Source organism: Doryrhamphus excisus, chromosome 14, assembly GCF_030265055.1.
Source record: "Doryrhamphus excisus isolate RoL2022-K1 chromosome 14, RoL_Dexc_1.0, whole genome shotgun sequence".
Lineage (NCBI taxonomy): Eukaryota > Metazoa > Chordata > Actinopteri > Syngnathiformes > Syngnathidae > Doryrhamphus > Doryrhamphus excisus.
The window spans coordinates 12,308,286-12,334,301 of NC_080479.1; the positions used below are offsets into that span (position 1 = coordinate 12,308,286).

General features: G+C 41.9%; 2 protein-coding genes and 1 pseudogene across 3 annotated transcripts; all 3 read right to left on the reverse strand.

Annotated features, from left to right (window-relative positions):
• Positions 1-163: 163 nt before the first annotated feature.
• Positions 164-4,683, reverse strand: nup42 (nucleoporin 42). The gene is made up of 7 exons (XM_058047807.1): positions 4,463-4,683; positions 3,852-4,098; positions 3,657-3,745; positions 3,499-3,575; positions 3,334-3,420; positions 3,106-3,205; positions 164-2,273 (listed from the first exon to the last, which is right to left on the reverse strand). The coding sequence occupies exons 1-7, from the start codon at positions 4,617-4,619 to the stop codon at positions 1,771-1,773; spliced, it is 1,260 nt and encodes a 419-aa protein (XP_057903790.1). The 5' UTR covers positions 4,620-4,683; the 3' UTR covers positions 164-1,770.
• Positions 4,684-5,128: 445 nt separating this feature from the next.
• LOC131102245 (gasdermin-E-like) lies at positions 5,129-12,948 on the reverse strand. 2 transcript variants are annotated; one of them, XM_058047795.1, is made up of 10 exons: positions 12,793-12,948; positions 9,462-9,680; positions 8,299-8,491; positions 8,057-8,198; positions 7,838-7,958; positions 7,540-7,677; positions 6,384-6,505; positions 6,153-6,306; positions 6,005-6,075; positions 5,129-5,857 (listed from the first exon to the last, which is right to left on the reverse strand). In XM_058047795.1, exons 2-10 carry the CDS (start codon positions 9,670-9,672, stop codon positions 5,633-5,635), a joined length of 1,377 nt encoding a protein of 458 aa, XP_057903778.1. In that variant the 5' UTR covers positions 9,673-9,680; positions 12,793-12,948; the 3' UTR covers positions 5,129-5,632. The 2 variants fall into 2 exon arrangements, with proteins under 2 accessions (XP_057903778.1, XP_057903777.1); XM_058047794.1 differs by having other exon boundaries at positions 8,024-8,198.
• Positions 12,949-13,753: 805 nt separating this feature from the next.
• LOC131102227 (oxysterol-binding protein-related protein 3-like) lies at positions 13,754-25,694 on the reverse strand (annotated as a pseudogene).
• Positions 25,695-26,016: the final 322 nt, after the last annotated feature.

Sequence of the window (26,016 nt, forward strand, 5' to 3'; positions counted from 1 at the left end):
ATGCGACTGCAGCAGCAAAGTGGTCAAACAGCGACGATGTGTGGCTTGATGTGAGCATCTATATTCTGTATTATACACAACAGATGGACACAATTGCACCACCAATGAACCTTAATCAATATAAGAAGGTAGTTAAATATATGTATTGCTTTATTTGGCCACATGGGGGCAGCAGAGGGGTGCAGGAAATGCCCTGAGGACATCAGGTTCACCACAACTGTTAAATTACCATCAGCCTCATTAATAAAGGCACAATTTGTCCATATATATATATTATTAACATAGCTTATTATGGTCAGTACTCTATATAGCAGACAATATAATAAGTAAATAGTAAATAATTAGACATATTTATGACCTGTGCTCGTGTGTGTAGCTGGAAATGTGTTCGCAAGGGAGGTTGAGTGGCGGTCAGACAGGAAGTGAGTTGAGTTTCAGATTGACGTGGGTTACAGCCGCCATGGTATCCTGTCATGCTGTGAGATGGTTCAGAGCTGCAATAAAAGGCTGTTGTTATGGCAATGAAGTCTGGTACATGTGTGGACATTACAGTAACATTACTGACACTGAGTGACCAGGGAAGAATACTACTACTGAATCCCTTATTTGTATTTTCATTAATTTAGCTATTTTTATGATTGAAAGTGCTTATTGTTGGGCAAAATACATAAAATTTGCTTAAAAATGCAATAAAAGTCCAGTCATCTTGGTCTAACCTTTTCAAGGCAAACCAGAAGTTGACACTGAAAGTCCTTCTCTCCAAGCAGGTCAGAGCTTTTCTTCCTGTAACTCACACACACTACTGACCTGCCAACACTGACTTGCTTTAAAAAGTATCTTAAATGTTGCAAGCTTATAAATGTTTTATTATCTATACAGCAATTTTAAAACTTTCAGTATTTCCCAAAACAGCTCCTAAGAAAGAGGAGTCATCCAATATTCCCGGTCATCTTATTCTGAAGTCAAGAAATGCATAAAAAACGGATGCCATTACAAACCTTGGGCCTGAACACGACAAACCAAAGCTGAAAGTCACAGACATAAATCTATGGAGCCTCAGATCGATGTTCCACTCCCCAAAGACCAACCACACTGGCACAACACAATTAAGCGTTGCACTCGCAAAGCCTTTTGTTCTCCACCGCGGCACCAAAGGAGGGTCGAGTGGAATGAGGTCCCCATCAAACATTAATACCGTCCATGAATCCCCAACCAGCTCATTGGCATTCGTCAGCAAGCAGTGGTCTGCATGTTCAGACCATCAGTCAACATGACAACCGCAAAGGCTGCATCATAGAGTTCCTGTAAAACGTTGCACAAATACAAACAGGTTATGTATGACTACATTACAATCCTTAAAACACACAAGATAGAAATATCCAGCAGATTGTGTGCCTCTTTTGGAATGGTGCAAATATTTTTCTGCAATTTCTCCAAACACAGCTTTTGACACATTCTTGTGTTATCTCCTGCTAACATATATCACTAATGTGCCATGAAGGGGCTCTGAAGAGGCAATAGGCCTTGTTGCTTCCTACTCCTTTTCAGATTCCTTAACTGTATGCTTGAAATAACTCATTGCCAAAGGGTACGCGTTCACCAACTAAATATTTGTCCAGAGTATTGCCACACTAGGAGAATCATTCAATTGTTCAAAAATAGCAATATATTTATACTAAAATGTGTCTACAAATTCATGGGGTTGGACTAATTTTGAAGTAACTATCTTAAAGCCACATAGTACTTGAGTATGAATAATACATTAGAGCATCAAACCAGAAGAATCGCAGCAGGAGGCGGCTTCAGAGGAACCTGGCCCAAAGTGAACCTCTGTGCTTTGAACTGCCCGAGCTCATCCTGGGTCAGTTCGCTCTCTGAGGTGAACAGACCATCAGAGCCTGCCGATGCAGGTGGGGCGGAATGAGTCTGTCCAAATAAACTTCCCACAGCTGCCTCAGAACCGAAACCGCTTCCGAACGGCGCTTTGCTGTTGTTTGCGGTGGTGGAGAAGCTGAAATTTGCAGCTGAGCCGAATCCTGAAGACGAAGCAGCGGGTTTGCCACTGGACGGGCCAGCGAAGGAGAATGAAGACGCTGAAGGGGTAGCAGAACCTGCAGATGAGGAGGAGCCGAACCCAGAGGGTGGCTGTGTCGTAGCTGGGATGGCACTGCCGAAAGTTGGGCAGGAAGCGGGGGCTGCTGAGGAACCAAATCCACCCGCTGGGGAGGCGAAACTGAAGTTACTTGCTTGGGCTGGGGGTTGTGCTCCAAACCCTAAAAGAAGATAGGGCCCAAAAGTCAAAATCACAAAAAATAACATCTCCAGAACATCTAAAGCAGGGGTGTCCAAAGCATGGCCTGTGGTTCATTTTCGGCTCGCAGCTGATTTCCAAAAAATTCAGTGAAACAAACCAATTGAGAGTGGCATATACATTTTGCCCCAGGATGAACACACACCCTGCAAAATTTGTGTAGGTTTTTAAACATGTAAAAAACAGATAGCGAAAAGGATGAAATAACAATGCAGTTTCCCCCCAAAAAGACCCAAATATACACAATTAAGTACAATTATTCCTCGTTTATCACAGTTGGTTTAAAACAGAGTGGGGAAGAAGGACAAAGAAGACAAAAATGTACCACTTCCACACGCAACGGGAGGAGGACTTCACTCTATCACGTCGAAATTGCCATGGCTGATTTCATGCAGTGTGACGGTAACCACATGTCATGTCTCAATGATGGAACATTACTGACACCTACTGGCCAAAATAATACATATACCCTCATCTTTCACTATTTTGGACTAATAATACATCATAGTCAACCATGAGACAGCGAATGACATTTATGAATTATTTTTTTTAAGACCGCAATAGAGCTAGGGAGTGAGAATCGAACCACAATATTGCGAGGGACGACTGTAGACCTTATATGATGCACACGCAGTACTCCACGCTCCTCATGTTTGTCACTGTATCCATCACTCTGAATCAAAGTTGTTGTTTTTTCAATATTGACGGTGGCTAACTCACAGTGAGTTACTCTCTGAACCTAAGTGGCCGTACATGGCCACTGAATTAACAGGATTATAGGTTTGGAACATTACCTTTACTACCGAAATCTAAGGAAGAGGACCCAAATCCAATTGGTGTTGAGCCAAAGCCACTTGACGATCTCTGAGGTGCTGGATTTCTCAGTTCTGCAAGCTGCAAATACATCAAATAATTAAGTTACTTAGCATACAAAAGACCCTGTTCATAAGTAAATGTATTAAGATTAAGATTAAGATATGCCTTTATTCGTCCCTCAGTATGAGTGACTGTATGTGCCTCACCAAAGCCACACGAGTAGATTGATTCATTATCTTCAGCTCCTGGACTCTGTTTCTCCACTGAGTGAGCAACTGATTGACACCATTGAGCTAAGGACATGGACCAGGAGAAACATTAATAAACACTTTGCCCAATTCAAGACTGAAGTGGTAGAATACTACACTTACATAACTCTGCAGCTCTCCAGATGCTTTGGAGGAGTAATATTCAAGCCTCAGCTCTTCTGGAGATAGGTCAGTAAAACCTACAGTTGAGAAAATCACCAATAGTCACCATGTCAGCTGTCATAAAACTAAAACATGCGTTGTGTGTTTTTGATACTGACCGGATAATGGTGCCTTGAAGCCACTATAACATGAAAAACCCCACTGGCCAGAGCTCTCCCAAACCTTCATGTCACTTTGAATGATCTCCCTGAGAAGCACAAGAATGTTGGTGTAATAAGGGATGACATCAGAGGGAGTGTTGTGCTTATCCTGCCATGACGTCACTGTGCCACGATTTTTAGTTGGCAACTCACAGTTTTTGTTCATCATCTTCTTCACCTGGTGCCGCTCCTCCTCCTCCTCCTCCTCCCCCTCTTCCCCCCCTTTCATAGTCGTCGTGGTTGTTGAGTGTCGAAAATCTGTTTGAAGAAGCAAAGCTAAAGTCGGAGCTCTTCACGTCACGTCCTCTCCCACCCCACTGATCATTCCCACGGGGGGACGCTTGCTGGCCGAAGCCTCCTTTTTGTTGAGAGGGATTCACCCAAACCTTGTTTCCAAACCCTGAAATCAACACAGAGACGGGCACTGAATCACTTTCTCAAATCGATACAGACAGACGACCGCCTCACAGAGTATGGGTTCAAGATTTCTTCCCAAGAGGGAGTTTTTCCTCACCTCTGTCGCCAACTGCTTGCTTATGTGGGGTTCATGCAACTCACTCCAAATTACATTTTTTCCCACCAAAAATATAACCACCGGAAGGCCTGTGTTGCAAACAGTTTGTACAAAATGTCTATATTTTTGAATGTATGGATTAAACTGCACATAGATTGTGCTACATTTTAGGCTAAGCATACTACTTTTATACTTTTATTTACACTTTTATATTTGTTCTACTAACTTTTACATTTGAATGTATATTTACCTCCACCACCTCCTCTGGACTGCTGCGGAGCCGAGGAGCGGTTGTAGCTGTTGTTGTATCCTCCACCACCACCTCCTCCTCCTCCTCTCGGGTGTTCATTCCAACATTTTTCGCCATAACGACAACGCCCCTGGAGAAAAAAGTTACACACCGGCATTTTCGGTAGGGATTGCTGCGTTTGTTTTCGTTTATGGGAGGAAGCGTCGTAGAGTGATGACGTCAAACGCGGAAGTGAAGAGAAGAAAACCGCGAAATCAAGGTACACTTCCGGGGTCATGCGTTTATTTCATTGACGACATTGCTGTTTTTATGAAACTGTATTATGTATACATTACGCTACAGTATTTATGAAATAAAATGTATATATAAAATCCCGTAAAAAATGAGTACGGGCTACGGTACGGGGCATCAGAGGAGACATTTTTCTAATTATTTCCTCCGTGTCCCCTCAGGGACTCCGTAGCACGTCATCATCAAGAACCATTTAGCTGGCAGATGCCTTAAGTCTCACACCTGCAGTCACTTAAATGTCATGCACACACTAAATTGTGACAAGTCCACAATAAGTTCAGTGAGCCAAATGTTAAGTTGGAGAGACATTATGCAGTTTGGGAATTTAAGACAACTTAAGTCTCCTGAGAACATTCCAACTTTTTTATTGTTGTTGAAAAGCAATCCTAGCAATATAAAACAAAGTGGTCACAAGTTAAAAACTCATTTTCAGATTTATTATGAAGTAAAACATAGGAATAAAGATACATTATTCCAGATAAAAACATTTAGTTCTATAAATACCTTTAATAATAATAAAAATATATATTAAATACCATGATGGCAAGAAACTGTTAACAGTTTTAGCATACTTGTGGTGTGAACATAGGTGTGCAATTTTAGCATGACTAAAAAGCTAACATGAAAGAAATTTCATGGTAGCATGAATGAAACAAAAAAAAACAATTAAAAGGCAAAACACTTTTACAAGACCGTGTTAGAGGAAAAACAGAATGATATACTTTATAGAAATATAGCTTTTGAAGTGCTTTGTTGTGTTTTAACTACAGGAAGCCTCAATAATATGACTGTAGTAATACAACATGTTCTAAGAATATAAAAAATCTCAATAAAGAAAGAAAATAAAGGAAACCCCACAACCCTAAACTGGCCTACTTTTTACCCACTACCAATCAGAGCCAGTCCATGTGTGCTAAGGCTGAGGACAAATAGGTCCACTTCAGTTCTTTCTCCTGTCTCTAAACACAGGACATCACCGCCCTTCCTCAGCGTCACGCCGATGGAGCTGAGCAGCCTCTCTGCATGCTGGAACGCTTGTTCTTTCTGCAGAGGAGCAGGAAGAGACTGGATGGGGATAGGCAGGTTTTTCTCCATCAACATCATCTGAAATGAGTGGAAAGAGTTAGAATGTCACCCAGTTGAGCTAAAACTGATTTTAGATTTGCGTGATTTTTTATTGTGCTGCTTAAAGTAGCTTTCATTTCTCAATTTTTAGTGATAGAAATGATTTTAGTGATAGAAATGACAAACCATGGCGCTGAAGGCCTCAAAGAATTCAGGCTGACCGTCCACCATAAGGCTCAGACTTTCATCAGGCAGCTCTACGGATATAAAAAAAAAAATAGAGAGGACAAAATTAGGCGGCTAAATAAATCAGTGCTGGAGGATCTCCTCTCACCTTCCAGGGCACTGACCAACAGATGAGCGGCGTTCAGGGGAGCAGCCGTGCTGCCTACGATATCCCGAACGGCCCATATTAATTCACTTTGACCGTGTGACAGCTCCTCCAGCTCTATTCTGTCAGGTCGTTCACCAAAGCATAACTCCTCCAGCTGAAAGAGAGGAAAAACTCCATTCTTTACCGGTGCTCACTCCCCGGTGAAAGAATTCTCACGTCACATCAACTCACCTCACACTGCAGATGTGACAGCGTGGCTCTGTCCCTCAGAATGTCTTGAAGTTTACGAAACAAGACAAGTCGAGTTGATTGGGGAAGCTCAGCCAGAGGAGACAGATCTTCTAGCTCAGCTCCTGTAAGACAAGTATGAGGTCATAGTCCGAATTGAGGGGAAAAAATCTTCTTATATGTAACCTGGAGAGATGTAGCCTCAAACACACAGATGTAGAATGGAAAACAACATGAGGCTATTTCTCAGTCATTGCGGCTGAACTAACAGCGCCTCTGCTGGTAGCAGCTATGAAGTACACTCCATATCACTTTCTTTCGTTATCTACCGCTTTTTCTTCACAAGGGTCGCGGGGGGTGCTGGAGCCTATCCCAGCTGTCTTCGGGCGAGAGGCGGGGTACACCCTGGACTGGTCGCCAGCCAATCACAAGGTACATATAGACAAACAACCATTCACACTCACATTCATACCTATGGACAATTTGGAGTCGCCAATTAACCTAGCATGTTTTTGGAATGTGGGAGGAAACCGGAGTACCCGGAGAAAACCCACGCATGCACGGGGAGAACATGCAAACTCCACACACAGAGGGTGGAATTGAACCCTGGTCTCCAAGCTGTGAGGTCTGCGCGCTAACCACTAGACCGCCGTGCCGCCCGGTATATTATATTATTTTATATATTATAAAAGCCTTTACCAGTTAGCTTGGCACAACATCCTGACCAGTTAATAATGACCAAATGTACTTCTGACTCTCTTTCCACTAAGCTAGCTTGATGAAGCAATGATAAAAAGCCAGCGTTTTTTCCCCCCATATATTGCCTAAAAAGCTAATCACTTCAAAGAAAGTTGAGAGCGACCATTGTTTATTATGACGGGGACGGTGTAAAACGGAGAAAACCCACGCATGCACGGGGAGAACATGCAAACTCCACACACAGAGATGGCCGAGGGTGGAATTGAACCCTGGTCTCCTAGCTGTGAGGTCTGCGCGCTAACCACTAGACCGCCGTGCCGCCCTCCATATCACTTTGTCATTTTAAAAATCATTCAGAACTTGATACTGTAGAAAAACCTGCAAACTTTTCTCTGACTTTCACATGCAGGTTTCACTTCACTTGGAATGCGCTGAAGAAAATGTATGAATGGAGGCCAACCGTTTTGCTGTAGTACTTCCTCTGGTGTATTCTCGCCGAGGCACCTGCCATCCACCACGTTCAGGGAGTCATGGGAGGACCACGGCCTGACCATGTCGGCCTCAAAGCCCCCTATCTTTCCGGGCTGGAGGCATATCTCTGAAAATAAATGAAAACACAAACATTGACTCTCTGCTGCTCTTGTTTTATCATACGTGATTTGTTGACCTGCGTTTCTGAGAAATGCTTAGCCTTACAGGCAGTGAGTGTCAGAATGAAGAAGTGGGTTTTCTTCACCGCACAATCACAGCACTCTCACCATAGTGTCCATCTTTTTTTATGTCCAGTTCCAGGATGCTGTACGCGATGACCGTATCAGAGGGGATCTCCAACATGACGTTACTGTCCGCCTCGATGCCATTGCTGTCCTTGACACAAACCTGAAGGAAATGACTTGTAACCAACATTGAAAGAGACGAGGAACCGATAGAGCTGTGAAACACACCTTAACGGACCCGAGTGCATCCATTAGCCCCACCTTGCCATTAAAGGCACACTTCTCCTTTTTGATTTGCGTAACTGTACCAGCGGAGGTGGTGATGATTCTCTCTTTGACCACGGCCAAAACCACAGCTCGCTTCTCCAGCTGCTGCACCAACATGTGCTGCATGTCCACCAGCCTGGTGCAGGAAAAGAAATGTGCAGTAACAGGACACTACTACTACTGGACTACAAGTAGTGCAGTGTGTTGTAGTATGTAGTCATGGATTATTTAGATACCTGTTGCTGGAGTCTTGTAGCAACTTCTTCACATCCAGTTCCTCTTTCCTCAGCTGGTCAAAACATGCTAAGAGTTTGGAGGTGCCCCGACCCTCAAGCATGAAGCCGACGGAGCCTGCCTCCGCTTCTAGCGTGGACATGAGTTTATCTCCGTAAGTGCTCTTGTATGTGGCAAATTTGGTGTGGGACACATCTGGAACATAGTTTAGGTGTTAGAGGTGTTAGCGTTGGAGATTATTTGGTTGAGATGGACATTAAACAGAATGCAATGCTCACAATACTGTTGTGTGTATACACGGGGGGGGGATCCTGATTTCTTACTTTTTTCTTACGTTTGTCACTCATAAATGTTTCAGATAATCAAACAAATAAAAAAATTAGTCAATATCCAAACCTATATGGCCCTGTGTGGCCTGAAAGGTAAACCAGAGGTAACAACATCACAAAAAACGTCTTGAAATAGTTCAAAACAGTTGAAATAAGGAGAAAAAAAACCCAAAACTATTAAGTTGCAATAATAAAGTCAAAATATTATGAGAATAATGCCATACTGTAATATTGCAAGAAAAAATGTATAAGAAGAAAGCTGAAATAAACCTAATAATAGTGTGCTTATGAGGCATTTAAGTGCACTGCGTATTTTTGAGTGCCCCCCCGCAACTTACCTCTGTGTTTGCTGTAGATAAAATTCATTCATTTTCTACCGCTTATCCTCACGAGGCTCGCAGGGGGTGCTGGAGCCTATCCCAGCTGTCTTCGGGCGAGAGGCGGGGTACACCCTGGACTGGTCGCCAGCCAATCACAGGGCACATATAGACAAACAACCATTCACACTCACATTCATACCTATGGACAATATGGAGTCGCTAATTAACCTAGCATGTTTTTGGAATGTGGGAGAAAACCCACGCATGCATGGGGAGAACATGCAAACTACACAAAGACATGGCCAAGGGTGGAATTGAACTCGGGTCTCCTAGCTGTGAGGCCTGCGTGCTAACCACAGGACCGCCGTGCAGACAACCTGTTCTATATTAGGGTGATATCAAGCTACATGAACTTCTTCCTTGACCTGCAGCTCACACTCTGAACTAAATCATTCATGCAGCCGACTGCTTTTCAGTTCACTTCCGAAATGTTTCAAATGTTTCAAACCTACATACCAGCTTCAAGCACCTTGTCTCCCAGCAACAGATCGTTCAGGCTGAAATCAGTTGGTTGATATTTGGTCCTCTGCCAGAACCAGAAGCGCTTGCGTTTGACCACCAGAGCCATCGGAACCAGCTTGTCAGAGTCATTGATACGAGACACGTGGATGAGGCTTCCCTCGGGGTCAACCTGACGGACAAACTTGGCAGTGGCCTTGGAAAACATGACTGGATCTTGGAGAGAGAGAGAGAGAGAGAGAGAGAGAGAGAGAGAGAGAGAACAGAGAACACACACAATATTACCAAACCACAAAACTTTTCTGTTTCATGTTCCCCAAATCTCCCTGAATGTAAAGTAGACCCTGTCCCAGTCTGTGGGAGGGGATTATGGACTTACTTAAGTGTCCTCAAGTAAACCCAAGCTTAATGTTCCCCATCTGATTTTAATTTAAAATCCCCGGCCAAGAGCAGCATGTATATTTATTACAGTAAAAACAAAAAACTGCACACCATTCTAAGCAGGGAAGCCCAGGCTACTTCCATATGGTCTCTCCAATGTGTCCTAGGTCTTCCCTGAGGCCTCCTATACCGGTCGGATGTGCCCTGAACAGCTCCCAGGGTCCAGGAAGCATCCTGACCAGATGTAGGAGTCACCTCATCTGGCTCCTCTCTGGTTCTAGTCCTAGTTTCTCCTGGATAGTGCTTCTCACTTTATCTATGAACTCAATTTGTACTCACCATCTTGTTCTTTTGGTCATTATCCTAAGCTCGTGACCAAAGGTGGGGGTAGGAACGTAGAGCGACTCGTAAATTGAGAGCTTTGATTCACATTTTAAGGTTATCCTAATAGTTTTTAAATGTCTTACGGGTTGTGGGCCTTCTTATCTTTCTGAATTGCTCTTAAGTTACGAACCCTCGCGGACCCTCAGGTCTTCCGACACCGGCCTGTTATGTATTCCCGGAGTTAAAACACTCTTTCCAGTTTTATGGCCCCCCGTTTGTGGAACAGCCTGCCGGAGGACCTGAGAGAACGTAGAGAACGTTGAGATTTTTATAAATAGGCTCAAGACCCACTTATTTAATTTAGCTTTTAACTCTTGCTCTTAGTATACTCTTTTTTAACCTTTGAACTTGACTTTTATCTAATGGTTATTTTATACCCTATATCTTTTGTTTTGGATCTTAACCAAATGTTTTTATAGTTTTTACACGTGCTTATTTTAGTTTTTATTAATGTTCTTATATATTTCACTTTTATGTTTTTTTATGTTTATTTATATATGTACTTTCTATATTCTTATTTTATGTTGTTATATTTCTTATCCCATATATCCAGTGTTTCCTCAGTGCTCTCTGCGCTGGGGGCTGGGGTGTCTCCTCTCGTGGGGCTTACCGACTGGGGTGGCTGGGAGCTCTGTGGCGGTGCCCCACTACAGCGCTGCGGGTCCCCTGCCTACCTGTTCCTGTTGTGTGGTGGCCGCCTGAGTTGTGGCATCATGGCCTGGGCCGTGGGCAGCCCCCAGCGCAGATGGCAGCGCTTCCTGAATTAGTTCCTCTGTACTCAGGCAAACAAACTTTTTATGTGTGTGGGTGTGTGTGTGTGTGTGTCTGTGAGAGTGTGTGTATATATGTGTCCTGTTGTTGTCTTTCTTTTTTTTAACATGTAAAGCACTTTGTGCTACATTTTATGTATGAAAAGTGCTTTAAAAATAAAGTTTGATTGATTGATTTGGCTGCGGTCTGATCCGGTGAGAGGAGAAGGACCCAATGAAGTCAGCAGGATCACAAAAGGCAGAGATCCAAACCTGCAGCCACCAAATCAGATCCCATCAACACCCTGGCTAGAAATGTACCTAGAATGGAATGACTCCAACCCTTGCCGGAAACAAGGTTGACGGACTAAGCTCTGACCGGTACCCCACATGACTGGAGTAATCCCCACAGGATTCCTCGAGAAATACAGTCAAATGTCTTCTCCAAGTACAATGGTTGGACAAATTCATATGCACTCTCAAGGACTGTACCAAGAGCATAGAGTTCCTCATTCCCCGAAACAGACCTTCAGCAAAGTAGGCATGATTTGAGCATTGAATGGAGGCCAACCGTTCTGATCATTATGGCGTTATGATGCTGTTAAACAAACTGATCAGCAGTAGTGACTTCCTCCTGAAAGGAAACCAAATAATATCCTCCTACTACCTACTTCCCCTCCCAACATACTACTATTTCATCATACACATCCAGGAGGATGAGTCACTTGGTCTTAATAATTAAAGAAGAGTTGTAGGGTGGAACTGTATCTGTACCGGTTTGGTTGCTTTAGTAGTGCAAAATGTTCACAGCAAGCGTGACTTTTATGCACATTAAACAGTACTCTGCATCAATGTCAGTGAACGATAATATTAGAATTAAAAACCTAGGATTTCATCTTAAAATATATTTTATGGGAGTGCATTGTAACAAAACTTTGCGTGCCATGGGACTAACTGGTGACCAGGCTTGCCCCAAGCAATCTGGGATACAATACCATATACTGTACATATAGGACCAGTACTGCCGATACTGATATTATTATTATTACTTTATTCAAGATCATTGAACTGATTTTGTTTTACCTTTTAATTTGTCCATCCTGGTTCTAAACACAATGAAAATATGTGTATCAACAATGTAACAACATATGAACAGTATAATCTGATGGAACAATATCAACAAATATTGCTTTTTATTACATACAAGACAAATAAAGTAAACAATAAATGACTAAATCATTTGGCTATTTATCCTCCAAAGCCCTTCATATATGTGTATATTCTACCACAGTAGTAGTATTAAGAATATAAACAACACATCGCTAGTAATGGCGGATATTTATGAAAGTAAACATGGAAGAGAACACAGTACTAATACTATTATACTGTTATTATTGTATAATATATTATTATTGTACTAATGCTAATGCTAGCAATACTATTCGGATGGATCCGCCCACTGGGTGTCCATTGACATGTAATGAGCTCCATGTTTCTCTATCGAGTGAATTGATTTGAAGAAGACGTGCCAAAGTTTCACGTAGACAACCAAATTCCTTCCATCCTTACACGCGCACACACACAAACATAAACACGTGCCAGCGCGCGTGTCCGTTTCCCGGCAGCTCTCTAACTTCGCGGGTGCAGGGGGAGATCAACAGGCGCCAAAACCCATGACTCGGATTTTTAAATGACATTACATAAAATGTCCACCATGAACAAAACGCCACGTTATAATCACCACATTTTAAAAGCATACTTGTGAGTTAGTAAAAGGTTTTCGTCATTGACAAGCAGGTTATTAGCTTACTTACAAGAAGGTTGTTGCGTCGCTGTTAAAGCTCTCTTCAATGTCACCAAAGTATGCAAGAAGTTGTCCTGCGACTTTTTCAAATGATATATGATGGAAGAGTGATTCGGTAAACGGTGTTAGCAAGGGGGCTGGGACACAGGCAACTGAGGTACTTCACTCTTTTCCACCAAGGAGACCCAACTCTCTGCCTCCTCCCCACTGTGGCCAACCCCTCAGTAAGAAACGTAGCTATTGGCTGTCCTAGACGGCTCTATCAGTCGTTGGCTAACTTCACGGTATGCATATTAAGGATTTGCTAGATGTGCAAGGAAAGGAGGGTGGGGCCCGTTATCAAGTGTAGAACTGAAATTGTGGCTCTGTATGTGTATGTGTCGAAAATATTTAATCAGAATCAACTTATGAAATACAATAGAAAATCGTAAAAACATATGAAAAGCTTAAAAATATATAGGTGACAGTGACACTGACATCCATTCAATATGGCACACATACAATCCATTCAAGTTTTCAATATGGCTCACATACAATCCATTCAAGTTACCTCGTAGCATGAATACTATTGTGGCTATTATTGAGTTTCTGGGTGATATTATTCTTCCTGAGCACTCTCAAAAAGTGCAGTCTCCGCTGGGCCTCCAGGTCAAGTCCACCTCAATGTGGACTCCCAGGAAGCAGAAGTAAGCCACTCACTCCACACAGCCCCCGCTTTTAGATGTGTTGTCTGGGACTACTCAATATGAAAATTGGATAAGGACAACTACATATTAATCTAAATAGCAAGTGTGACATACATGAAGATATTACTCCGCAGATGAGGTAGCATTATTAGGTACCAGAACAATCTGAGGATGTGAGTCGTATAATAAATTAACCCTCACGCACACCCTCACAGCCACAATTATGCACTTCTGATAAAAAAATTAGTAATATAATCCTTATTCTTGGAATATTTTGAATGCAATTTTATATTGGATGGCACCAAACAGTGTAGGTGTACTGTACCTAAAGATGGGAACAATTTGTCAATGGATGCGTTGTTTTGAACAACATTACAAACAACAACAATTTACAACATGTTTTATGCATAAATGTCCACAAATTAGGATCCTTTTATACACACACAAAACAGTGAAACTTTTAGCTGTACATCCAATGTGTCATTTATTAGCTTTTTTAAAAAAGTATTATTGCCATTTTTACCTGGATTTACGGTGCATCCACCGTGCCATATACAGTCACTCTTTTATAAGAACGTTTAATCTGTTCTTCTGTGGATCCTGGAGTCATGATGCTGATGGAACAGCTAAAATCTTCTTTTTTTTCCCTCAACAGTTCTGTCAAGAATGGTAAATAACTGCTACAGCAGTTGAATGGGCACAGCACTGCAATAAAAGGCACTTTTATAGTATATTGTATTACTTAGCAAATCTTTAGTCTTCACTAAAAGTGTAAAAATAACAGCTGCAATGATGAGACAAATGTACATGATAAAGATAAAGCCAATCTGCTGGGTCCTACAAGAGCACAGAGGAAGTCCGTGTTTTAGTTTGGGTTACCGCGACACTCATCGGGGACTTCAGTTTTCTACTTCCCTCTCTATGACACGCCGGAGGAAAGCGGAGTGAAGGATGAATGCAGCGGTCACCACAATACGGGGAAGTCGACTTTAGTGAAGCCAGGGTCTCGCCGTAACTCCCAGTATGTGTTGTTGCTCACCCATGTGTCGCCCTCTGACTTTCTGTCAAAACAATACCAATAAATGTCAATATTTTCATGCAGTAAGTGACATGTTCATTTGAATGTTTGTTTGTTTTTTTTCCCATCAAACCAAACATGACTGTTGTGAACACATCCTTAGCAAACAAGAGGCTATTGAGCGGCTAAGAAATGTGAAATCTGATATTTAGATTTTGAAAACATGATTTAACCTATTAAAAGAATTATTTTGTCTCAGTGTTTGTCATTAAAAAATTATATTAAAAGGGTTTTCAAAAACATGGGCCGTCTCATATTCAGGGATGTCTTTCAGTATAATGGGCCCAATACAGGTTTTTTTAGGACAGTGGTGTCCAAACTTTTTTCACAGAGGGCCGCATGTGGAAAAATTGAAGTATGTCGGGGCCACTTTGATACACACTAAAAACTCTAATTGGATATGGTACGAATTACGGTATGCTAAGCCACTAAGCAAATAAAACATCCGCATCTTATCTGTGTTATAGGTCACAAAGATAATTTGTGTAATATTTAAATATCTAATCAATAATGAATCTATTTCATTTTTATAATAAACTGGTGACAAATAATTTTTTTTAAACGCAGGAAAAAATTTCCCTGAGGCCGCACTTGCGGTCATATTAAAGCCTTCTACTTCTCTGTCTTAAAGGGGCTGTTTCCAGAGGAGACTGCCTTAGCAGACATTATCACTTGAGACACAGCGGTCTACGTAGATGCTATCTCATGGTCATGTGGGGGAAAAAAGACACACGTGCACACGTCTGATTGCGCATCCAAACACACACAAGCACACACGAGTACAAAGTCAGCATACTTGAAGAAGCGCGGCTGGTGGGTCATGTTGTTTTCCTCCAGCACTTTCCTCCTCTCTCTCTGGAGCTGCTCTATCCTCAGCTTCTGCTCCTCAGCCCCTTGCACATTTCCCTCCTCCAGTAGCCTGAACAAAGAGGCCAAAGAAAGTCAAACTAAGTTAAAGAAACACTATGGCCACCATAATCAAGCTGGTAGAAAGTGTCAACCTCTGGTCCAGCCTGAAGCGTGTATCTGTAGGGGGCAGCAGGGGTCTTAAGTTGGGATCCAGCTCATTTAACTCCACAGCAAATTGAGTGAAGCCGTAGTACTGATCCTGATCCACTGGCATGGGATCTACACAAACACATCAGCTTGGGTGAGGTCAAGATATACGAGCAACAATTTTGTAATAAATAGTCAGAGTCAAACACTTACTTGCTCTCCAGACGCATGTGGCAGAAGGTGGATCTCCTTGAAAAATGGACTCATGCCATTTTCCGAAAATGGAATGCACAACTTTTCCTTTTGAATCAGTCACCACACCCTCTATCTCATTCACGGTAGAACTCCATGATTTGGCCTGAAAAGACAATAAGGACAATAAATTGAATAATAGAAAAAGCTAATAACCATGTAGTCATTAAATGCTTCATTTCAAGCTGCGGGGTTAATTTTTTTTATTCCACACTTTGTCCAGCAGATGGCGCCGTGCGCCATAATGTGTTGCAGCATGCTTGTCTGACAACACAACCAAGAGCCCTAATGGGTGATGATATAAGATGACAGATTAGACAGCGAATGAATATGAACTCTGTATCATCTGACCTTGACAAATGTGACTTTACACTCGCATGTGCTATTGTTGAGATTTTTAATGGTCATCTCTCCATAGTGTTCAATCCAACGCTGACCACTGATGATGTTATGGATGCAGGATGTCACTTTGTTCCATTCATAATGGTCCCCGTAACTGTCAAGCACAGGTCAAAAAAGTGAATGTAGTTAAAACTGACTAAAATTTATGCATGCATTGGATAGCATCATGATAAGTTTACACATGTAGAGTCCCTAACACAAAAAGCAAAGAAGGAAATGACCTACGCAGGCAGTGTGACATGGGTCGTTCCCATTGGAACTATCTCCATAGATTTGCCCCAGAATTTATTTTTCCACCGAACATCTAAAAAGGACGGGAACGGTGACAATGAAAAGCTGAACCAGGACAAGTGCACAGAAGAAGTCAGGAAACATAGAATCAATGATTAGTTTATGTGTTGCAATACAATCCACGTCCATGCCTACCTTGCCAAAAGGTAAAGTTCTTGGAATCTGCATGACATATTGACACAGGTGGGTGGTGGCTCACCTGGAAAATCAATAAATTATACCATAATTACACCATAATCAATAAATTAATTAACCACACGATAAATAAAAATGAATGTGATAATTTTGCCGGCTTTGAGATTTTATGTATTTATTTACTATGTATATATATATATATATATATATATATATATATATATATACACACGTATATATATATATATATATATATATATACACACGTATATGTATATATATATATATATACACACGTATATATATATATATATATATATATATACACACGTATATATATATATATATATATATACACACGTATATATATATATATATATATATATATATATATACACACGTATATATATATATATATATATATATATATATATATATATATATATATATATATATATATATATATATATATATATATATATATATATATATATATATATATATATATATATATATATATATACACACACACACACACACACACACACACACACACACATATATCTATACACACATGTGTAGGATGATTATCGTCCAGGAAAATGTGTTATTGTGGCAGGCCTAGTAGTACTTAACAAGCCTGATAGTGCCTCACAATACCGAAAGAGGGCGCTGTTTCTCCTGTTTATAGTGCCACAGCTCACTATTACCAAATTAATGTAGCGTCATTGAGTGAATGACAAAGTGATACCATTGAGTATGTCACCTGTATCAAACATACCTGTTCAGCTATAAACCTGAAGCCCTTATCAGGTCTGTCACACTCAAAAGTCTCTCCCAAGACTGGATTGAAGGGTTTGCTCCCAGCTCGATAATAGGAGGATGTGTATGCGGTTATTGCAAATGTCGCAATGTACACCTACATATGAAGAGAAACATTGCAGATGAATAAACAACATGATAACAATTTGACATGTCGTCATATGCAACCTCCATACTCACCATGCGCTGGTAAGGGTTGTGGGTCTTGTTGGCCGTGTGGAGCAGATCACTATACTCTAGCTCTTCACACAGCCTCTGCAGGGTGTTAAGTGGCTCGTTGAGCTGGACCGGAACAGCCACCTTGGACAAGTCCTTACCAATGTTGTTCTTCAGAATGTTCCACAAGCTCACGCTGCAAGCCGGACTGGGACAGGGCAGCATGGAGCGGCGGCGAACCACAGATCCTACACTGCTCACTACAAGACAATGATAACATGTGTGAAGAATTACATCATAGCAGAGTTTTCTTTTAAATGACTCTTCTGCAATGATGCCACTTCACACATGTCTCATGTGGTAACACGGTAGTGTTAGTCATGTGCACAATATTCATTCAATATTATTTCAATGCCCACTCTCAGTGGATTAGTCATACTATTGGAGAGTTCTACATGCATGTTTTATGTACCCGAGTTGTGTCTCTCACTGAGCCCCTCGTTGCTACATGTATCCATGGAGATGCTGTCGCTGACATCACTGATGTAGGAGTCATCTTCTGATGCCTGAAGATAAGCCAAGCAATGATGAAATGTCAACATGCAACCAGAATGAACAAATACACACCAATTACACAGGAAAATGATTGTGCTGGAGCTAAAATCCTTCATTTATTCCTAAATTGCATATTTTATGCAACGCCCCTCAAACTGGCTGAATGACATTGTGACATGAACCTTTTCTTGACAAAATCCAAACCAACCATTGCTTGTAAATGGCTGATAAGAAAGCTAAAGCACTTTGTTCCTTCAGTTTTGCACATTTGTAGTTTGATTCTGATGTTGTTGATTCTGATTTCATGAGTTATGCATATGGTTCTGGGCTGTGATTCAGGGATTGGGCAGTAGGTGGCAGTGGCGTATGCCTGCTAGTTAAGCAAGCTCAAGGGAGAGGGGTTGCTGCTTGCTGTGAGGTATCCTGTGTGCACAAATCAGCTTTTCATTGGTGTCTACAAAACCACGATCATCCTGCCTTGCCTTCCTTCCTCTGACATTATAATACTTTATACGCTTATCGAAGAGTTCTTGTGTTAATTTTGTTGCATGTCTCAATGGCAATACATCTTTTGCACATGAAAAAATGTTTCTTCCGGTCTAAGAAAAATAATGAGTGTAAAATGTAGGCTAATACTGTCATGCTTTCATATTGCATTGAACAGGAAGTCACTGCGTATATGCTGACTTAAGTAGGCACTTCATAGTAGTAGTAACACCATGGACTAGGACTTGGCAAGTTGTTTGACAAAGACACGTTGGGCTTTAAGCAGGACTAAGTTAAGTGGGTTCCACTTTAACAGAACAGTGCCTTTGATTTTAAAGGCTTGTGTAGGCATTCGTGTCTGACCTCATTCTCAGAAGAGGAAGAGGAGAGCAGGTACTCCTGGGCATCAAAGAACTCTGATTCAGGAATGGATGCTCTGCTCTCATTTGACGCCTGGTGGACCAGAGAATGGGAGTCTTCTGAACACTCCTAATTGGAAGATAAAAGCAGGTTGGGAGAATTACAAGAGGGTTTTTCTGTGGCATTTATTATGTAATCACAAAGGTGACTGTGCTCAGAGCACACTGAGCCATAGGCAGTCTTTAAGGTCGTCACCGGCATTGGTGGCAGAGCTTGCATTTCAATGGTCTGCTTCAGTCTGTCTCTTTCTGCTGACAGGGAGCTATATGCGGATTTCAGCGTGGCATGGACTGTCCCAACAGAAATGTAGCACGGTATTAATGGAAACACCACAAGGACCCAGTGAAAAAATCTGTCTCATAAGCAGACTCACTGTTGTTGGCGAGCCTGCAGAAGGTCTCTTGCATCAGTGAAACCTCCACAGGAGAGTCTGGAGATTCTGGACAGACCTCTTGGCTGTTGGCCTCCATGTATGGGAGATTGGGATTGGAGGCACTGGGAACATTTGTGGATGTGGCCTGCAGGGAAAATAAGAATTATATAGATGTGTCATTATGAACTTCAAAAATACACTGTACATCACCTGTGTTGCTGCTTTGCAATCTTTGCTTCCGTTCTTGGATCGCCATTTCCTTGTCCTCTTCTCTTTCTTTGGGTTATCAGAAGTAGAGGTCTGCAGTAGCAGAAGAAATCAATACTTATCAAGGTAAGGTCTTTGTCAGACCAATGCTATGCTAGCTTGATAAAAAAAGACAGCAAGGCAGAGAAAGTGATTACATGTAGTGCACTGATGGCCGGGGCTGAGTAGGTGCGGTGCATGACTTCCATATTCCTCAGAAGCAAGTTGAGCTCCAGTAGGCATGATTCACACTCCTCCAAATCTGGTACAACACATTATAATCTCAATATTTCCTATTCTGTTATGACTGCAGGTAGGTTAAGTCACTCCCTTTAATTATGATTTAGAAACCTGAGAACAACAAACCTTTGCCACACTTGTTCATGTCATCTGAGGAGTGGAGCCAAGAGTTAACCTTGGCTTGATGTATCGACCCCTGCTTGGTGAGAGAAGCCCTCTGAGAGATAGAAGAAACAGTGTTGACCCCTTTTGCACTCCCTCAGCATTCAATAGCACTTAGGTGACTTACTGTCCTGAAGGAGTCATTAAGGGGTGGTGAGGAAAAGGTGTGGGGGTGGTAGTGGTGGGATTGGGAAAAAGAGGAGATCTCGTTCTGCCGAAAGACACGGTGATTACGCAGCTTTGACACCCATTCCTCAAACAGCTCGGGGGACTTCACCTGGGTAGCAGCAACGTTGTATGTCAAATACAAAATTTTAAGTGTCCCGCTCAATCGGTGTGGTGTTCTATGACCACCTTGAGGTGATAGATGTTGTCCTCCGTGTCCAGGTCAATGCACATGGCTGACTTCTTGATTGCCATGACAGAGAGGCCAACGTCAATGCAGCCGTGAAGCTTTCCCTTCCTTAACTGTCAAACAAACATCGTGTTAGCATGCAACAACAACAGAGTGGCCCTCTTGAGGTGTGATACTCACATCGGTGCTATGCTTTGCATACTTCAGGATGCCTTTGTCCAACACAAAATATCTCTACATGGTGAAACACAAAAGTTATGTCAATATTTCTTGATAAAATGGAATCTGTAGAATGGGGTTGAATGATAACATGCAGAGATGTAAGAGATCACGCAGTTTTACATAAATGAAAAAACTTTCCCTTTGACACGACGCACACTTCTTCACTTGAAGAGGCCCTAATTTCAGCTAATTTTAGTACAACACTGGATCCCAGTCAGCTTCCTTTAATTAAATACAATGGAACATCATTTTTTGTCATTAATCCGGTCCAAAAGGTCAGACAAAACACAAACATACAAAAACTACAAACAAATGATTTCAGAGGAAATATAAATAGGATGGAATCTGTCTGTAGTGCCCCAAAACAGCCGCAATCCATTTTCACCATCTCTGAGTCAGTGGATGCTTTGTTTGCGTACAAAAACCGAGACATATTTTTTCAAATATCATTTTCATCAGTGTGTATAAAACCCAATGTTCCACTGTACTCCTTTAATATCAAGTTGTGTACTTTAGTTAAACTGCATTCTTCTCCTCTTGGCCAACGTTCTCGGCTTCTGTAGCCTCCTCCGGACCACACCTACTCTGTTGTAACTGATCAAAGGTCGAGGGTCGGCTCAGGCCACCACTCCCAACATCGCACAAAGCTACAGAGAGACACGCCCCCCTTAATCGGTTTCTTGCTGATGATTATGAACATACAGTAGTAGTAAGGGGGATATATGAGCATGGATGCATGGTCTGTTTTCAGCAACTTTAATTTAGACACTCAATATTATTATTATAATTATCACCATTGTTTCTTTCCTGAATGACAGTAATCATATGGGTAATAACAACCATACAGAAGGATGCTTTTACTGTACTTATTGCTGCATCTGTTGGTATCTCTCGCCCTCTCGTCTCTTTCCTTCCACAGGTTCTCCAACTGGGTTCCACAACCAGTCCCACAACTACACACCTACTATTTATTTTGTCTTTGTCACTCACTCTCTAACCATGTTGTATTTTGTGGTTTTAAAGACAAGTGTGCAATGCAACTGGAATAGACGCAACTGGAATAGATCATTCAGCTCACTCATACTGCATGACTAAGCTGCTCAACCAGACTGGTTACAAAAAAAGAGATAGCACTTTTTGTGGCAGCCTCCACCTTGTCTGAAAGTTCAGCCCTTAGTTATACCTTTTGTATCCTAGCAACATAAAAGACTTGGAGATGTGCAATGAGGAGCTCACTTTGTGCCATCCTTTCATGGGCCACTTCCGCTTCTTGAGGAGGAAACCCTCCTGCAGCTCAGGTGGCTGCATGACGGCCAGAGCCCCTCTGAGCCCCTCCACAATTTCCCAACTGTCCTGTATCGAGGAAAAATGAGTGCGCACGTCAGACAACTACTATCTAAGTGGCAACTGCAAGCACGTGTTTATCACCAAAGGGAAAACAAACCTTACTATCCTGCTTTGAAGAGCCGCTGCTATCACTGTGAGTCGGTGATGGTGATGTCATCTTCACGCTGACATTTGGTGGTCACGCCGACACAGTCAATGCTGCTGAGAAAGGTTAACAGGAAGTGATGTCAGAGCAACACAAAGATGACACTGGTTTTATGACAATGTGTGCATGATGAGCATGTTCACACACACAATGTCTGTCAAGAGTCACCAGCATTTCTGCCAAATGTCTTTGAATGATTGTAGAAAAGCAGAACATTTGATTTGTGTATAAACATCACTAATAGGCACGTTCACACTAATGATTTCCAATTCATTTATTTCTAATCCAACTGTGAAAAAAATATATTTGTGTGTGTTTTTAAGGATCTGCCACACACTGAAGTGGATTTGTCACTGACAAATACTCCCCCATCCTCCACCGGCTTCAGCTTAGAGACACAGGCGAGTGAAAGCATGACGTTCTTGTTGGGGGATAATGACTTGTTTCTGCTTTACTCGTATTTATACGGTCGGAAGAGATGAGCGGTGGAACATCAGCTTCTGGCTGTGATGTAACAGACATTCCTCTCCTTGGCCACACAGGCCCCAACCTGGCTGTGTTTGTTCATGCTTTTGTTACAGCATCGTGATCGTCTCCTAACCACGCCCCGGGAGTGTTTGGCCAACACTGTGAAGTGAAAGTGACAACAAAGTACACATCCCAGTATACATCGCAATTATGCAAGGTGACACCAGGGAGCATTTGGTGTTTTTGTGTATTGTTCGATCAAAAGGTGCAGCAACATCCACCTTCTGCAAACAAGGCAACGGTTTAAATGAGTATGTGTCTATTTTGTGGTACCTCGAGGCCTCCCTATAGCTAGTGCCATGCCCGGAGGGTGAGTCACCAAGAGGAAAGAATGTGCCTCATTATACCCAAACAAGCTCGGCTAAAAGCAGACTGAGTCTGCCGTGGAGATCAGCCGTGAAACACAGACGACATAGAAACAATACACTTGAGCAGCTTGAATAAGATTAACAAAGTTTTCATGTTACAGCATGGTTGACTGGCATCATCAGTGGTCAGTAAAAGCAGCAGATTACATAACACGCTGCACCCTTTTTTTTTTTACCCGCTCCTTCACAGCAGCAACCTTGAAAAGCTGTCCCTTACACAGGGTCACACAATTTATGTCAAGTGTTTAATAGTGCCTCACTTTTGCATGCTTCAAAGCTTGTACATAAGCTACCTTTCTTACCTTCACAAAGTGATTCCTGTAGTACTATTACTAATACACACCCAAGCTACTGTTAAGTACATTGGGCTTTCCAGAATTGTGTAATGAGTGTCAATCATTAATGACACAACAGTGTGTAAAGGATCTGTTAAACATGCAAAGAGGTCATTTCAGTGCTAAAGTCACAAGACCCAAGTTGAAGGTCAAGGTAAGGCATGAAAATGTGACTTTGGCTGCAAAAGATCACGTTTGTCAGCATTTTTTTCAGTCATGCAAGGTTTCAAGAGTAGTTACATGCATGTACCTTGTGCTAAGTAATATATGTTGCAATGTATTGTAAGTTGTAATATTAACTCTTGTGTTGTAGTACTGGATATCATGTAACTACGCATTTTAGTTCAATGTACCCCCTTCATGGATAAAACAGAATATACATTTGTTAACAAAAACCTTGTATATACATCTACAACACAGTGCAGCCATCATACAATGTAACTAGTGTTGCAGCACTGAATGCAGATGAACACAGCCTCAAGAGACAACAAACTTTCTCTGTCACACTTGAAATGCACTTAAAAGGTTGCTACTTTTAAACAGGACTATAGTTTTTGAGTCATGTTTGACTTCAGGACTGCTACAGGGAACACATAGATTTTCAAATTTGACCAAAGACAGGATGAGTTACGGCCTGAGGGATTGTTGGACTGGAGTTTCCAGTCGTGTCAAGAAAGATGCTGTTTCACTGCCAATCTATCTATCTGCAATGCAATCTTTCTGTTTGCATTCATTCAGCTGCGTAACTGTCCCAAACTCGACAGGCCACATAGCTGTACAGCCTGCATTATTACTGTCAATATGGACTGCAAATAGACCATCTGTGACTTGCCCTACGATAAATCTCCAGAATCTTCCGGCAAAGCTTCTTTGCGGAATTATCCAGTGAAAACTGTGCATCATCCCATGTTTATCAATCTGAGAGCGAGTCGCCTTAAATAGACTGACATTTTTATCAAGCACCCAAATTCTGCAACAAACTATAGCATCTGGTGTGGGGAAACATACGATCGCCGCAGCACTTGGCACCTCTTATCTGACCTCTGACATCACGTCCACCGAGGTTAGCGTTGAGCTGGCATATTTTTAACAACCTCAGTATAAAGACTGAGTAGCCCCACCAATGTACAAGATAACATTCTATCCCATTCCAGAAATGCTTGACATTACTCATCAGCAGCATGTTGCTATGGGTACAAAACAAAAAAAGACTATGTTAGCTTCACAAAAGGAAAGCAGGGGGGCACCGTACTGCAACAATATAAAAAACATAAGGAAAGCGAGGCAACTCGGCCTTCTGGCATATTAGTCGTGGCGGTGTGCTGCATATTTACCAGCTTTTAAGTGGGTGTTGTGTTAAGGAGTGTGACACAGTGACTAATCAGTATCAGTCAGTCTGAATGGTGACACCCAGAAATGTAATGAGGAATAAACACTTTGTTCACACACTTCCCATACCGTATGTCATCACCTAGTTACTCTGATCTCGCCTACAAAACAAGTCATGACTTTCCCCACATCTTATTTTAGCATCACAAACAAATCTCCTTGTCTATCCATGTTCCAGGAAACACATTTTGATGTTTATTTCATCACAGTTTGAAGCTAGCCTTGCCTTTACTGTAACACATCTGAATCACTGAAAGGTCGTCATTCAACAACATTCAGTGGGAGGCCCTCATGCAACACCGCAGATAATAGAATAATAAGTAAGTTAATCACCGAAACACCAACATTTTTAAATGCTCAAATAATAGTACAACTGCAAAAGGTAGCCATGTAAAGGAAAAACTATTTTCAATCCATAACAACAACAGTGACATTCTAGAAAGGCGCCAGCGCCGGCTACCTATATTGCTAATAAAGGAAGGTGAATGGATACAAACTCCACAGGTGTTCAGTCTAAACAGCTCCTGGAAACTGACTGCCAACGCAGCAATTCCCACACTAATAAAAAAAGAAGTCCGTCATCCCAACGTGGCCGTTGATGCGGCACTCACTAGACAAAGATAACAATTTAATTCCACATTCGATTGACCGTGCTTTTCAGGCACTACTTGGCCACCAAATGTCACGACGAAGTCCATTAGCCATTCTATCGAAAGCGGCGTTTTACTACCTCTACAACGACATATGGCAGCGCTACCACTCAATTCAACGAGATAAACATTTATCCATAGATTTTTACCTGAGTTATCAGTCAAAGACGTCTGATTCCGCAGTGAAAACAACCCAATCTCATCTTGACAGAGGTACCTGCCCGGGAAGCCCTCTTCCTCGCTTCATTGCCAGAAAACTGAGGAGAGGGAGGGGTTTGCTTGGAAGGCAGGTTGAGTGACTCTCCCGTTAGCCAATCACAAATGGGGGTTACGAAAAGTTGGGCGTGGAGTCCACGGTGGCCTCATACGTTTGAAAGGAAAGCTTGTTTGAGTGACGTGGACAGGAATACGATTGGGTGCTTGTAATGAAGGTGAGAGTTTAGTGTCACGCAGGCTGTTTGAAGTAAATGTGGCCATACTACAAATACGGATTTTACAGATATAGATTTAAAATAAACTATCTGTATCAGCACATATATTTGTGAACAATTTCATTTTGTGGCTCCAAGGCCCTCCTGTGTCCAATTACTTATTC